The sequence below is a fragment of the Sinocyclocheilus anshuiensis genome, unplaced genomic scaffold (assembly GCF_001515605.1).
Source record: "Sinocyclocheilus anshuiensis isolate Anshui unplaced genomic scaffold, SAMN03320099.WGS_v1.1 scaffold684, whole genome shotgun sequence".
Taxonomy (NCBI): domain Eukaryota; kingdom Metazoa; phylum Chordata; class Actinopteri; order Cypriniformes; family Cyprinidae; genus Sinocyclocheilus; species Sinocyclocheilus anshuiensis.
This window is the reverse complement of record NW_015554107.1, coordinates 359,093-374,782: the sequence shown is the minus strand read 5'-3', so window position 1 is coordinate 374,782 and position 15,690 is coordinate 359,093. Positions and strand designations below refer to the sequence as shown.

The 15,690-nt window shown below is 36.5% G+C and overlaps 3 protein-coding genes across 4 annotated transcripts in view; 1 reads left to right on the top strand and 2 right to left on the bottom strand.

Moving 5' to 3' along the window:
- Positions 1 to 5,760, bottom strand: part of LOC107669755 (protein unc-119 homolog A-like) — an 11,275-nt gene extending 5,515 nt beyond the window's left edge. Inside the window, exon 1 of the mRNA XM_016462135.1 lies at positions 5,333 to 5,760. Within this exon, the coding sequence (XP_016317621.1) occupies positions 5,333 to 5,447 (115 nt within the window). The 5' untranslated portion in view covers positions 5,448 to 5,760. The remainder of the gene's footprint in view (positions 1 to 5,332) is intronic.
- A 1,821-nt stretch (positions 5,761 to 7,581) lies between these two features.
- crybb1l3 (crystallin, beta B1, like 3) lies at positions 7,582 to 10,847 on the bottom strand. Its single transcript, XM_016462134.1, has 6 exons — positions 10,745 to 10,847; positions 9,587 to 9,660; positions 9,345 to 9,463; positions 8,160 to 8,292; positions 7,924 to 8,066; positions 7,582 to 7,826 (listed from the first exon to the last, which is right to left on the bottom strand). Exons 2-6 carry the CDS (start codon positions 9,650 to 9,652, stop codon positions 7,661 to 7,663), a joined length of 627 nt encoding a protein of 208 aa, XP_016317620.1. The 5' UTR covers positions 9,653 to 9,660; positions 10,745 to 10,847; the 3' UTR covers positions 7,582 to 7,660.
- A 1,238-nt stretch (positions 10,848 to 12,085) lies between these two features.
- cryba1a (crystallin, beta A1a) lies at positions 12,086 to 15,450 on the top strand. 2 transcript variants are annotated; one of them, XM_016462127.1, is made up of 6 exons: positions 12,086 to 12,161; positions 12,954 to 13,020; positions 13,112 to 13,230; positions 13,325 to 13,466; positions 13,562 to 13,704; positions 14,988 to 15,450. In XM_016462127.1, the coding sequence occupies exons 2-6, from the start codon at positions 12,982 to 12,984 to the stop codon at positions 15,133 to 15,135; spliced, it is 591 nt and encodes a 196-aa protein (XP_016317613.1). In that variant the 5' UTR covers positions 12,086 to 12,161; positions 12,954 to 12,981; the 3' UTR covers positions 15,136 to 15,450. The 2 variants fall into 2 exon arrangements, with proteins under 2 accessions (XP_016317613.1, XP_016317614.1); XM_016462128.1 differs by having other exon boundaries at positions 12,097 to 12,152.
- Positions 15,451 to 15,690: the final 240 nt, after the last annotated feature.

Sequence of the window (15,690 nt, the reverse complement as noted above, 5' to 3'; positions counted from 1 at the left end):
GGTCTTTTATGTGTGTATATATATGTGTATGTGTATATATATATATATATATATATATATATATATATATATAGAGACCCATAAGCAAAGCATTCCTTTGGTGTCCCTGGACCCCAGTTTAAAAACCTAATGCAATGACATACAGTGCAACTTAACTGTCCAAATACTATATGTGGTGATTTATTTGTGGCCTGGAGTTAATGACTTGGGTCAGTCCAGTCTTATCATGCCCTTTCACATGCGTCCCTCTTTCCTCATGCCAGACTCCCAGAAGAGGCACATGAGGTGCGAGGAGCAGCTGTGTCAGCCCTCTTCTCCCTGGGATGGATTATACTTAAGAAGCTTACATTGTTCACCATCACATGGCACAGATTGGGAGATGCTAAGGGGATTTGGGACAACACTAACTTTTGAGAGGTCCATCTCTGCTAGGATGACACTGAGATGAGCTCAACACTACAGGCTGAGTATATCACTTCCTTCCCATGGGACAGTGCAGACGTCCCACCTATCCTCTACCCAAGCTTCCTGTTAGTTAACAGACGGGCAACACTGGATTTAGCCAATCACTTGAGATATTTATAGCTCCTCTGATTCAGAAGTGTGCCAATCTGAGAAAGGGAAGGCAAAATACTAACATCTGCTCAGGCTTTAAAACAGCTCTATATTGTGGTTTATTAATGAAATAATTAACTATTTCATGTAAGCATGAAAATAATTATGCTGATGGAAAAAAAAAAATGGCAGTGTTCCACAAAACTGTCACAAATCAGATATGTGATGATGAAAATGATAAATGAAGCATTAATCATTCACTAAAAAATGTCCTATGGAATTAGTAGTTTTCAAACATGTCCCGCGGATATTGACACATTCGCACAAGAGCCGATTCAGAGCGGAACTGAAACTTGAATAGACAAGAAACAGATAGCTACTTTGCATATTTCACTTTTTTTTTTAAATTTTTTTTTTTTACTGCACTTGCTAATACCACAAAACGTGCTTGTTATATCAACACCTTTATAGCACTCAACAAATTGTTCAGGGAAATGTTTTGCTATGTTTACTTAACCTCATGAATTGGCACACAGTGGGACCAATCTACTGTATGTGAGCACTGCTGTGAGTGAGTGCAAAAATACAAATAGTCAGTGAAGAGGTGAAGAGAGACTACAGATGAACAGAGACAGTTCATGTCAACATAAATAATGTTTACACAAAACATAAGCGCATATTTTTAAGAGTAAATCTCAGTAATTTAAACTTTATTTAGTGAGATCTGTATGCTTTAAAATGGAAAAAGGAAAGAGAAATAATTTGGACACAACACAGTATTTTTAATATTAAATTAGAAGATAAAACAAACAAACAAATAAATACTGTTATCTAGTTTTTATAACCACATTTTCATGCTGCAGGCATCATAAGTGTAGTCAATTATTTTTTATATTGAGAAGGTAAAATATTAATATAATATAACAACATAACATAATATTTTCAGAGTGAATGCATTATTATAAGTGTAGTCAATTATTTAGAATGTTGAGCAGGTACATTAAAAAACTTTTTATACTTTTTATCTCATTTCATAACCCCATTTTCATGGAGGCATCTTAAGTTTAGTCATTTATTTTTAATACTCAGATGGTAACATTTTTAAATATAGTATAACTTATAATGTATAACATAGAATACCTAGTTTATACCATAACCCAGTTTTCATGATGGAGGCATTATTATAAGTTTAGTCAATTATTTATAATGTTTAGCTGATACATTTAAAAAAATAAAACAAATATCTAGTTTTCATAACTCAGTTTTCATGATGGAGGCCTCATTATAAGTGTAACCATGTGTCATTTTAAAGTTCAATGGTCCAGTGGTCCAAGATGATTGCCTGAAAAACCTCACATCAAGAGGGCAAAGCTCCTGGTTTGTTTATTAAGCATCTGCTTTATTTGTGAACTATAAAAAAGTGAAAATGTGCAGTTGTTACTTTAATGAGTTATTTCTGCCTGTTCCTTAAAGATGTTTTTGCTTGTGTAATCTAACATAGCCAAGTCAATTCATTTATATTAAGCAGTATCTGTGTGATTTTTAGATTTATCTGACAAAACGTCAAATGTGTGCAAATCATAATCAAGACAGAAATAATCAGAGCAATGTGGCAGTCAAGTGTCAATGTAGCTTTCCAAACCACCAAGGAGCCTCTCTTCACTGCTTCTAATGCTGTCACCTAGCAACATATACGCAGCAGTTCCTTTTGTTTACCCAAAAATAACAGGTGGTAGTTATCCTGGATTGGATTCAGAAGATAACAAACACAGATTATGATCGATCCAGCGTTCATTTACAAGACCACACAGGTTCATTTAGATTTATGAGGTATAATGTGCGTATCTAAACACCATATAATTCATCCTTTATTAAGTTTTCAAACACTCTAACTAAAGTGCCAAACTGAGCAGTTAAACTAAAGATAGAAGGATGTAACCATTTGCTAAAAAGCCAATCAATTTCTCTAATGAAATCGCAACATTTATTTAACATAACTTACATTTATACTATTTTATCACTGAAATATACACTGCATTCTTGTTTATAACAGTAACGAGTTAAAGAAGACAAAAAAGCAAGCTTGCATACAAATGTCCACTTTCCTCAGAATAGCAGCCTGTATCCTTAAACAAGAGCAGCTTTTATTTTTAGAGCGCTAATTCAAATGATTAGACAGACATGTTTTTTTTAAATTTAAATAAAGGAGAGTGATTTCTCAGCACTTCTCTTCCACGCATTTGTAAATATATTTATTCAAGTAGATGTTTTAAAACTCAGGATAAGAATACACTGTTGATTTTTCAACCACAAACCACTCATATTTCAGAGCTAATGACTCACAACAACAAGTGATGGCAAAGATGAGAGAGTAGTTATTATTTCCAAGTGAAATATTCTTTATGGTCTGTAAGAAGTCATGAGATAAGGGTAACAGTAATGCAAAAGTCTTTCAGTAAGTTGTGACATTGCCAGTAATGTAAAAACTGTTGATGATCTGAAATCTGTAGAAACTGAGCAGTTGCATTTAACAGATCTGGTCTTTGCTCAGTTATCTTTGTTTAAGTGCCAGATAGAGTGCCTTGCATGCTGGAGCAATGAGCAAGACAACATTAAAACAGCCAGAACAACAGCTCACAAGCAATATTGAGTCATCCAGCCGTACTAAAGCTTAGCATCTGAGTTCCTGATGAAGTGATACATGCAAAAATTATAATATACTGAACCAACAAGGTCCTCTTTTTAACTGTAATTAAATTGTAAGCTAACTAGTGAAGAAGAAACAGTTGTTGAATGAGTAAATCAGAATTTTACTTCCTTTTTAAGTATCATTAGTCAAATCAAATTCTAACACGCCATGACTGATTGTGGAATCATGGGAGTTGTGGTCTTCATCCCCACGGCCCATGCAATCGTTGAATGAGTAAATCAGAATTTTACTTCCTTTTTAAGTATCATTAGTCAAATCAAATTCTAACACGCCATGACTGATTGTGGAATCATGGGAGTTGTGGTCTTCATCCCCACAGCCCATGCAATCCGACGGGACTCGGGCAGAAATCATGTTCATGGATGAGCTAATGATTTATTAACATAGTAGAATGAAGCATGGTGAGGCTGAAAGCCGTCGAAGCGAAACGAGGCCGCTGAACGAGCGTGACACACTGCTCGAAAGCAGCGGAGCATTTATTATGCCACAGTCGACCACTTCCGCTTCTTCTGGTCGTGCGTATGCGGGGAAAAAAAGCAGCGCTGTTTTATCATACTAGATACATTTGAAAGTTCTGTTATAATGCTACCCTGTGCGGTCGTCACCGGTCTAATAAAACGCACAACATATTAAAGCGTCTTTGGTGTTTCCATGTTTTCTGCAAAACAAAACCGGAAATCGAGGGGTTATGACGTCATTGGCAGGCGACACAATGACACTATGGACACGACCCGTGTCACTAGTTAAAATTGCTTATTTCTCTGGATTTAAACATTCCTCGAAACATTTGGGATAATGTAAGTACACGAGTCAGCAAAATATATAACACTGTTCTAGTGGTTTTTGGATATTTTCATAAAAAAATCGTACATATTGTGCCTTTAACTAGCTGAAATAAAGTTTTTGTTATTATATATTTAATTTCAAGTAATATTTTAATGGATTTTTAGTTAACTTTAATAACCCTATCACTTGTTTAAGTGTGTGCTACAGTACTTACAGTACTTAAACAGTAATTAAAGTAAATGCTGAAGCCTGTTTTGAGAAAACCTTCCCAGATAGTATGAGATTCAGCAAGAGTAATAACTTTGTAATCTTACATGGACATAAAAACCTTCATTAAAAATGAATAATGGATACAAATGATCCTCTAATCATAAGATAGGCTCTTATTTAGATTCTGGAAATTTTTTTGCAAAACAATCACACCTGAGAATCAGTTAGGATATCTCGGTTAACAGATAGGCCTGTGTATAACTCTTGTATTTAATGACTTTTTACAGACTTTTTAGAGGTCCTTTAAAATTTGCCCTACGTTAACTGTTGTTGTTTGATTAAACAAACAATAACTAGCCTATATTTCATACCTTTCTTTCTTTCTTTCTTTCTTTCAGCCTATTTTTTAAATGAAATGCCACTGATTACAACAAAACACAAAATGTATATCTTTGACTACACGTTTTCATATGAACCTACGTCAGATTAATACACAGGGATAAGTAAGTGTTTTGATTCACTAAAAAGAACCGGCTCATAAGAGTCATTCGTTCGAGAAGCAACCTACATTAGTCAAAGCTGTCGGACTATAGTTTTGATTTGCTAAAAAGAACCGGCTCAAAAGAGTCATTCATTCGCAACGCTGATGAACAGTCGTGCAGGAATCACTGTTCGAGTATTTTACTACGGTGTTCCGTCCACTTCGACCATAAATAATGGATATATTTCTCAATTCTCAGCCCATTCATCAGTAAACTTAATAGCATACGTCGTCACTGTCAGTCAGTACATGGAAATGTCCACAGTGTTGTTTATTTACCAAGGAAGAGCCGAATGAACCATATCACTGGATTCGTTCGGCCAAAATGAAGACCATACAAAGACACATACGCTAAATGTTTCGTACTTGTCACAGCGCGAGACTGAATAAAACACAAACCTAGAGACTAAACATGCAGGAGCGAAACCTGCAATTTCGCACTGGTAAATGTGCAACAGTGTAAAGTTAGCAGAGCAGCTCGTCATTGGAAGCTTCCTGTTTGAGAGTGACATAGATGTTACTGAACTTACTGTCTGTGATCTTCTGCAGCCCGAGTACATCCTCCGGCGTTATTTCTGTGCTTTTTAACAAAACCTCTTCGGTCGTACACGGGACATCCGCGTCGCAGCCTTGCTTCACTTTCATCTCTAAATGCTATACGATGCTGCTGTTCGTGCACGAGTTGCAGTCTTCGCACCCAACCTCTCTGGCAAGGGCCGTTTGTTTGCCTCACCTCTGCTGTGTTATGCGTTGTCGTTATTTAACGCAGCCTTTTTACGGATACAATAGCGCATTCACCTCCCCCAGCCAGTCAGTCTTCTAAAGATATTGAGTTATTTTACTCCTTCGTTCCTAGGGCGAGTGGCTCTAGCTCTGTAATCTGCATGTCTGCCTGCTGCTGAAGGTATTAAAGCAACCACTTCATGTAATCGAGCAAAACCCTAGCGAGATGAACAGTATTAACTTGCGGAAGGAAGTGGGCAGACGGTTCGAAAGTCAATTCTGTTTTAAAGTAATGTCTGCTATTTCATTTGAAAATACTTTTTTTGTACATATACATAGAGCGAGAGAGAGTTTTTAGCTAGGCTATTTTCACTATCTATTTATCTATCTATCTATCTATCTATCTACAACCCTTACGAAAATCAACCATGGGTTTACTACAATTCACAAGTTCGTCTGCCCACCCAGTCCTGCTGGTTAATGGTAAACGAACTTGGCTTGCTGTCTTTAATGGAGGCTCGAACCCGAGGCTTGGCTTGAGCGCCGAGTTCAATCCCCCATTGCGGTACTACCTAGAGGGAGATAAACAGAAATAGAGGAGATGGGGAGGTGGAGGGGTGCTGGAAGAATTGACACTGGGACGGCTCAATGAGAGCTGCTTATATATGCTCATAATCATGATTGACAGGACTGAATAATTAGGCTCCTCCCCAACCTACATTTGGAACTTCATATAAAACCAAAAAAACATGGTTCTATAGTTAATCCATGGTAACCACAAATTAACCATGGTTTTGCAACACTAAATGAAGTTCCAAACGTAGGTTAGGGAGGAGCCTTATCATTCAGTCCTGTCAATGATCATGGCGAGCCTAAATAAGCAGCTCTCGTTGCATGGTCCCAGCGTCAATTCTTCCAGCATCCCTCCACCTCCCCATCTCCTCCTCTATTTCTGTTTTTCTCCCTCTAGGTAGTACCCCAATGGGGGGTTGAACTCGGTGCTCAAGTGGAGCCTCGGGTTCGAGCCTCTATTAAAGACAACAAGCCAAGTTCGTTTACCATTAACCATCAGGACTGGATGGGCAGGCGAACTCGTGAACTATAGTTTAACCATGGTATTTGTAGTAAAACTGTGGTTATACAAATCGTAATCAATACGCCAAAAAACCATGGTTACTATACAGTTTTACTATAATTAAACCATCGTTAATTTTTGCAAGGGATTTTTTTTCTTCATATATCAACTATCCACTACCAGCTAGTGTGTATATAAGTTATTGTTTTAATTTTTCTTGTTACCTCATTTATTATGCATGATGAATTATATAATTAAATAATTCACCTAATGTGTTCTCAAGTCTAAGCACTGTTAATATGAGAGCAGAGCAATGAATTAAGGACATTGTACAATAATTGTGCTTTAAAATCTTTTATTTTTGTTTATTTATTTTCAAGTAAATGTGTTTTTAGATGCCAGCATCCCTGAGAAAGATAAAGTGTTGCAGGATCTCCTCTATTTCGAAAATAAAGGATGTCTGAAATCTGTACCAGGAACAAGAGGAAGAAAAGCAGTTCTTCTCTTCCCATCCAGCCTGCCATGTTGAGAACCTTTATCATCACCATACTGGTTGAGCTTCTAGATCATGTGCTGTGACGAAGCAGGAGAAGGTTGAGTATGCTGAGGTGCTGAATTGCACCTCCTTCTGGTTCAATGACTATTCCCTGCAGGGTTTAGCAGCTAAATTAGAAATTGATTCTGATTAGCTTTAGGTAATTTGTGGATGGTAGATATTCTTATATAAACTAATGAAACAAAATGCTAGGAGGTTTGGGTAGAGCAAAAACATGCAATGATGCAAAACTATCAAACAAAACTGATGAATACTTCAACAGGCATTAAATTTGGGACATAAAATTGTTTTATCCATTTGCTAAACTTGTTTTTAACTAAGCGGTTGGATGTAAAATGCTGTACTTAAAATTGGTTCTGCAACCAGTCATGACACACATGAACACATGATAGTTCATTCCTATTTAGAGCAGCTCTTTTTGAATATGAAGATTTTTTTGAACATTCCACAGGGTTTCTCTGCAGGGTTTTGTTGTGTCCACCTGTCCATGCCATGTGTCGTTCCTTATGCCATCTCGAAGCAACCTCTGGGATGCGTGTGCATGTCCCTCACTCTTCGCACAGACTGGATCTGGGGGTGATGGGCGCCCCATTCATTCCAGTGTTTGTAGGATCCAAATTCAAACAGGTACTGATATCCACGGTAGCCTGGATACTGATATCCAACCCACCTAAAGTAGGAATGAACGTAGCATACGTTAATTGATAAGGTGACATCAAATAGGTAATCATCTTTTTGTAATATATAAGAGATGCTAAATCACTTACGTTCCACCATTTACTTCAATGCTGGCGACTCTGTCCTGGAAGCCATAGCACCACAAACTTGGGATGTCTTCTTCAGAAACCTCCATTTTACGACCATCAAAGTGCATGCATTCATACAGACAGATCCTATGGTCCTTTGGGTCCTACATGTAGAAAAGCCATAAGTTTGTTACTGTGTTCCTGTATTGGTTGGTTGGGGATGAAGTGGGAAATGGAGTGATGCAACAGTCACCCACCATTCTAACGGGCCGGACAGACATGAGACAATCACAACGGTAGCTATTGGACCAAGTGTCCCAGCGTGGGTATTCGCCCCTCTCAAGCATGAACATCTCACCGGTCATATCCTGTTGCTCAAAACCTACCCATCTGCAAGATGGTAAAGGACACATGTACTGTAAATGCTCTGTTTACATCTACTGCATTTACAGTATAGAAAAAATAGTGTATTTATGAATCAGATTGTATGATAATCAATGCTAGTTAACAGTGGTTTTGTGTGACTGATTAGATGTGGAGTTAACAAATAAAAAAGAATTACAAAAATATTTGTATTTATTTATTTTTTAATTTTTCATTATTTGATCTATGGAAAATATAAAATTAGGACGTTTATCTTTTTTAATGGACTTCCCATATAAATTGCTCCTTTATAACATTACCATTAAAAATTTGGGGGTCGTTATGATTTTTAACATTTTTTCTATTATGCTTAACGCAGCCCATTTATTGAAAAGAAAGAAAGCAAGCAAATAAATAAACAAATAATACAGTTTATTAATAATATAATATTATAATATAATAACAGTAATGATATTAAATAGTATTCTAATTTAAAAAAGACAGTTTTTTAATTTAATATATTTTAAAATGACAAGATTAATTTTCAGATGAATAGATGAAAGATGAATAGCCATTACTATTATTAAAATGTAAAATTATTACAAATAAATCCATTTTTTTTAAATAACTTAATTTGTCATTACTTTTAAAGTTATTTAAATGTATTTAAGTCATTTAAAATAACTGATCTATTTCAGCAGTCATTACTCCAGTCTTCTCTTTAGTGTCACATGATCCTTCAGAAATCATTCTAATATGCTGATTTGTTTTAAGAAAGATTTCTTATTATTATCAGTGTTGAAAGCAGTTGTGCAGCTTAATATTTCTGTGGAAACTGTGATACATTTTATCATGGTTCTTTGTTTACTGTCACTTCTGATCAGTTTTAACATATCCTTCCAAAATAAAAGTATTAATTTCTTAAAATAATTGTATCCAAAACATCTGAATGGTAGTGTACATTATTTTTTTGTGTAATAATAATAATAATCACCACCACCATATATTTTTCATTCTCCTCTCATCTTATGATTATTATTATTAATATCATGCATATGATTTGTCAGATGAGTACTTACGGCCCACACTCCACTCTGATGGAGCCCACACGGTTTAGCCCCTTGTTACAGATGTTACGACACTCTCCACTCAGCTCCATCATGCGCCCTTGGAAATTCTCATACTCAAACAGATATATCTGATCAGAGAACACACAGTAAAGACAAATCATTCAGCAAGTGCATCTTTGACATCACACATGCAATGGCAATATTAGATGAAAAAGTGGGAATCTAGTAAGAACATGGCAGATTTGACATACTCTGTGGGAGCTCAATCCTGTGGCATAGCGACTACCCATACTTCCTTGTACAGCAGTGTGTGACATGGCTGAAGCTGTTAATAACAGAAGAGAAGTTAAACTTAAATACAAGACTGATTCAAGATTAATACTTTGTTGTAGTCACACGTTTTATACAGAATCCATTATCAGTGTTGGGAAATCAGTCAAGTTATTTTTTTTACAAGGTCTTTTCTATAAAGTAATAAGTTTGAATCTTCCTTACTCAAATCAGTGAAAAGCATCTAAATCTATATATCTTTACATTTCCCAAATCACAAGAAGTTTATTTAAAGGGCAGCAAAAATGGTAATATTGTGAAATATTATTACAATTTAAAATAACTGTTTACTATCTTAATATATTTAAAAAAATGTTATTTATTCCTTTGATGGCAAAGCTTAATTTTCAGCAGCCATTACTCCAAACTTCAGTGTCACATGATCCTTCAGAAATTATTTTAATATCTAAATAATCTTCTTTACTCAAATCAGGCAAAAATATCTAAATCTATATCTATATCTTTATGTTCCCCAAACAAACTTATTTATAGGACGGCTACTCTGAAATAACTAAAATGGGTTTCTTATTAAATTTGATAAAAAAAAAAAAAGAAAGTAAAAACCGTAATACTGTGAAATATTATTACAATAAAAAAGAGTTTTCTATTTTTAGATATTTTCAGTAATAATTTATTCCTGATTGCAAAACGGTCATTGCAGTAGTCTACAGTTTACAGTCATTTATTTATTAGAAATTATTCTAATATCTTTGTACTCAAATCAGTCAAATCAATAAAAAAATCTATCTCTATACATTCTCCAATCACAACAAGCTTATTTAAAAGATTATTGAATTTGAAAAAAAAAAAAAACACACACAGGAAAAACAGTAATATTGTGAAATGTTATTACAATTTTCTAATTTTAAAATATTTTAGAATATTCTTTATTCCTCATGGCAAAGCAGCTATTACTGCTGTCCTCAGTGTTACATGATCCTTCAGAAATGATTCTAATACCTATTAATCTTTGTACTCAAATCAGTCAAAAACATCTATCGCTATACATTCTCCAGTCACAGCAAGCTTATTTAAAGTGTGGCCATTCTGAAATGTCCACCTCCCCAATCAAATCTCACCAAAATTTTGCAGTCAGGCACAGAGCAATGGAATGTAATAGGAGTGCTGGCGAAGGAAAGGATGCCAAGGCCCAAATGTAAAAGGGCTTCATGCTTCGAATGGGTTTTATATACATATATATATGCCAGCAGTACTTCTAGAGCAGAATGAGACCAAGCTATTGGCTAAAAGTGATGGGTGTTTGGAGGGGTTTGGAGTGCAGGCTTATCTCTGACCCTGCTGACTCTGCTCATTGCTTTGTTTCAGGCTGTGGCTGGATGTCTGATGTCTACCTCCATCAGCAGAAAGCGTGGTTCTCCACAGCCCCTATCCCTTCAACTCTCTCTCAAACATACACTCATTCACTCTCTACAGCACAGCTAGCAATGTGCTGACCTCAGTAGACTGGCTACAGACCTCTCCATTGAGAGAAAGAGGACTTGTTGCCGTTGTGTGAAGCTTCAGCAGTTTTATTTGGTGGTTACAGTTCAATTTTAAGTTGTCAAGGATTTGGAGCTTAAGTTAAGAGTAAAAAACAGATGCACAACATTTGCCAGACTATTAAATATTAAACAATTATAAATATTGATGCATGTAATTATTCACACAGTCAAACGCATTTAACCATCAAAAAGTATGTCTCATTGAAGAACCACATTGACACTTACCTAAAAAGCTGAAAATTGATTATTAATCTTATTATTTACGCTTCATTTTACTTAGTCATGCACCTCCTAGTGCGACACTGGGCCCCATCCATGCAGCCTGCTTTGCATAAAGTCAAAGGAGTGGGCAGGACATGGATGTTGAATGGGTGTGCTTGTAATGGATGTGCGTATGTATGCATATGTGTGCGAGTATGTAAAGGCAGGTGGAAGTGGGTCTCTGAATCACTCTGTGGCTGTAACTGTGGCGAGAGGAGAGCAGACGAGTCTCAGTACAGGATAAAAATGGACTTTTAATGACAGATAACACTTAAAAACCACCATTCTTTGACTATCTTTAAGCTTTTTTGGTGGTTGCGATGCTTTTACCAACCATTTTTGAAAACCTGGAAGTCACTGTTTGTGTTGTCTTTGCTGGAACAATCTTAAGTCGAAACAGCTTGCTTGTGTTTATGCAAGCATGTGTGTTTTGCCGTACGCTCTGGTCATATGTAAAAACATGCATGGAATCATTGTGCCTGGCATCCACTCCTGTGGCAGATGCCAGTAGGCACGATGCCTCCCTGGCTACGGCAGATGGCATTGTGAGCTGGGTAAAGCCAAAGGCTCAGTCCAAAACAATGAGGCCTGGGGCAAAGTGCTGACTCCTGCCTGCCCTGTGGCCAATCTTCCCTTTCTGTAATGCTACATATAAATAGAGCCCTTAGTTGGTGGTCTGGAGACCGTTGTGTGGAACTCCTGAGCGCTTGCAGCTATTTGTTGGGTAGGTCAGGTAAGCCCTTCATGGTTGTCCTTTCAGCCACTGTGGTCATCGCATGCTTTGCAAACTCAAACGAGGGGTGCACTATCATGTATACACAATTAAAAACTCAAACATAGCAAGCATATACATGAGCGTTTTTGACAAAATTTGCATGGACACTTTTTTTTGTCATATTGGCATTTCAGAAAATTGAATGTAAATCAACAGATTAAATTAGTACTAAATTAAATCAATTAAATTAAGTTAAATTAAATTATTAAATTGAATTACATTAAAATGATTTTTATTGGCATTTCAGAAAAATTTAAATGACTTTTATTGGCATTTCAGAAAATTAAATGTAAACCAAAAGACTACACTAAATTTAAATAAATATTTTTGATTAAAATGTATTTAAAATAAAAAAGATTAGGCATTCTATGCTTTGCATAACAAAACATTCCTGACATTGACAGTTTTTTTTTTTTTTTACTAATGCTTTTGGCTAAATCTGATATAATCTATGCAGTTTGTAGGTTTGTGTATACTTTTTGTTTAAGGTCTCATGTTTTGGCCATAAACCTGTCTTTTCTATTTCAGTAAACGGTGGTTTTATTCTGTTATGTTTGGATTATATCGTCTAAATCAGCAGAGAGAATCAGTATGATTTATTTTGTTAGGTCTAACTTGGAGCAACAAAGGCATTTGGCTGCCATATCTTTCTTGTTCATTATCCTCAGGCTATTTGTACACTTGTCATAAATGATATAGAACCCACACCTTTTTTTTTCTTTTTCTTTTTTGCATATCTCTGTTCTTCAGGTCTATCAGCATTGAGATATCTTCAAGGATGGCTCTGACTAATCCCATGCCACTTGGGCCATGGAAGGCAAGTAAACACTTGATGGCTATGAAATCATGCAAAATGCTATTGAATGCTTTGAATCTCATCTCTGTTATGTCTGTGAATATGTGTATAGCTCACAGTCTATGACCAAGAGAACTTCCAAGGCAAGCGCATGGAGTTCACCTCAGCCAGTCAGAACATCATGGAATGTGGTATGGACAATGTCCGCTCTCTGAAGGTGGAGTGTGGCGCGTAAGTCATGCACTCACAGACACACACATCTAAAAGAGCCCATGTTGTTGTTGTATTATGCCAATTTTCTGTGTACATGTGTCTATTTAAACAGCTGGGTGGGCTATGAACACTCCAGCTTCTGTGGGCAGCAGTTCATCTTGGAAAGAGGCGACTACCCTCACTGGGAGTCTTGGAGTGGCAGCAATGCCTACCGCATTGAGAGGCTAATGTCCTTCCGGCCAATCTGCTCTGCTGTGAGTCTGAAACCGTGTCAACTTATCAGTGGTGAAATTATTTACCAGTCTCTCCAAATAAAATACAATCTCTCCCATTGTTATGATCTGTGCAGAACCACAAGGAGTCAAAGATTACCATCTTTGAGCGGGAGAACTTTATTGGACACCAGTGGGAGATAACCGATGACTACCCCTCTCTCCAGGCCATGGGCTGGCCCTCCAACGAGATCGGATCAATGCAGGTGCAAAGTGGGGCGTGAGTACCATACTTGTCTCTCTCTCTACACCAGGGCTGTCCAAACCTGTTCCTGGATGGCCACTGTCCTGCAGAGTTTAGCTACAACCCTAATTAAACATAAATTAAAAAATAAGTATTGCATTCAAAAATCAAAAACTTCTCTACTGTATAATATGCAAAAAAAAGTATGTCTGAATATATACAGTATTCGGAAAATAGTAGGTGAAAAGTACCTGGATGACCTACTGTTTCCAACGAGATTCTGAAGTGTGCATTTGATGGACTCTGTGCTATCCCATGAGGCCATAGGAGAGGATTTGTCAATGGCAGTAAAACAACACAACTGAAGCTGTAGGTCACATGACCATATTAAGATGAATTTTACCAATGTTCATACTTGTGCTGGGAAGATTACTTACAAATTGTAGTCTGTTACTGATTACAAATTACATGAAGAAATTTATAGTTACTAATGTAATCTGTTAGATTACTAATATATCCTAAATATTTTTTGATTACTTTTAGATTTCTTTTGACCAAATTTGCATATAACATAAATTAGATTGGGATTATTGTGTACCATATTGATATAAAAAAAGAAAAAAATATACATATTCCATTTATTCCATTGTAATCAACAACATGTAGTGCATTGAACATAAAAAAATGCACAGGGTTTGTGAGTTGATGAAAAGTTAATAATTAACTAAATCATAAAAATGTAAAATTAAGATGAATAAATTATTTTAAAATATAAAACCTAAATGAAATGATTAAGTAATAAAAATAGAAATTGTATTTAATATGTTTACCTGCATGTTAATGTGACCATTAACCATCATCAGAGAACTGTGAACATGCAAATGTGATGATACATTTTTGAAATATTAATTTAAATCCCAGGGGTCTTCTTGTAAATATTTTAGGTCAAACAAGTTTGGCTGATAAAAAAGTTTGGGATTCTCTGCATTACATGAACAAACATTAATGAACATGAAAACAGCAATGACTTTGTGACATTACTACACAGCACTGTTCATAATAGATCATTTTTTAAAGGTCGCAAAGTAAGTTCAAATTCAAATGTAGCACCTAATCAGACAGTATGCGATTTCAGATGCACTGAAGGTCTTTAGACTCACTAGAAATTTCCAGACAAGTAGGTTGGAGCTAAAATCTGCAGGTTGTTAGTTGGACACCCCTGCAATACACCATTAGATTCAGGTGCTGTAATATTTGAGATACTTGGAATATTAGGGTTGTCAGTTTGCATTTGTCATGTGTTTTCTCACTGCATGTAGCTGGGTTTGTTACCAGTACCCCGGTTACCGTGGTTACCAGTACATCATGGAGTGTGACCACCATGGCGGCGAGTACAAACACTACAGGGAGTGGGGCTCCCACGCTCAGACCTTCCAGGTGCAGTCCCTCCGCCGGGTTCAGCAGTGAGGCCAGCTCGCCCAGCTCCCTTCCTCCCTCGCCCACCTCCTCCTCCTCTTCCTCCTTCACATCTTCCTCACCTCCACCCCTTCATTCCGATACCAGCAAGCCCAGCACAGGCTGAATGTCTGGTGCATTCGGTAGATGTTTACAGCGCTTTCTTCTTTCTGCATGCCATCTATTTGAAAGAAAAGAGTGAGAGGAAGAACTCAAGCGGACTGATTCTGTGAGCGGCACAGTGGTGTGACTTAAGCTTTGCTCCTCATCGCTGTCATGATGCAGTCTGTGCAAAAGAGATCAATAAAGGTACACTTATGGAAACTACATATTGTGAGAGTTTGTTTGATGCATGTAGTGTAGTTTCAAGCTTTGTAAAAAGGCCCAAATTGTAATGTCACACAATTGGACCATCATTACCACCAAAATATCCTATAACTATTGTTAAAAAGACTTTATGACCAAGGGTTTTTTAGTACTGGGACAAAATAGGGTAGGGACAAAAGAGGCTGAAAATAAATAAAAGTTCATTTATCAAGGTGTTATTGTTTTCACCTATTTTTTGGT

Bases quoted from the DNA above. Each gene is read 5' to 3' on its own strand.
- cryba1a (XM_016462127.1), top strand. From the start codon at position 12,982: ATGGCTCTGACTAATCCCATGCCACTTGGGCCATGGAAG. The intron at 13,231-13,324 runs GTAAGTCATGCA...CTATTTAAACAG, and splicing joins CTGAAGGTGGAGTGTGGCGC to CTGGGTGGGCTATGAACACT. The intron at 13,705-14,987 runs GTGAGTACCATA...CACTGCATGTAG, and splicing joins ATGCAGGTGCAAAGTGGGGC to CTGGGTTTGTTACCAGTACC.
- crybb1l3 (XM_016462134.1), bottom strand. From the start codon at position 9,652: ATGTCACACACTGCTGTACAAGGAAGTATGGGTAGTCGCTATGCCACA. The intron at 9,464-9,586 runs GTATGTCAAATC...TTCTCTGATCAG, and splicing joins CAGGATTGAGCTCCCACAGA to ATATATCTGTTTGAGTATGA. The intron at 8,293-9,344 runs GTAAGTACTCAT...ACCATCTTGCAG, and splicing joins ATCAGAGTGGAGTGTGGGCC to ATGGGTAGGTTTTGAGCAAC.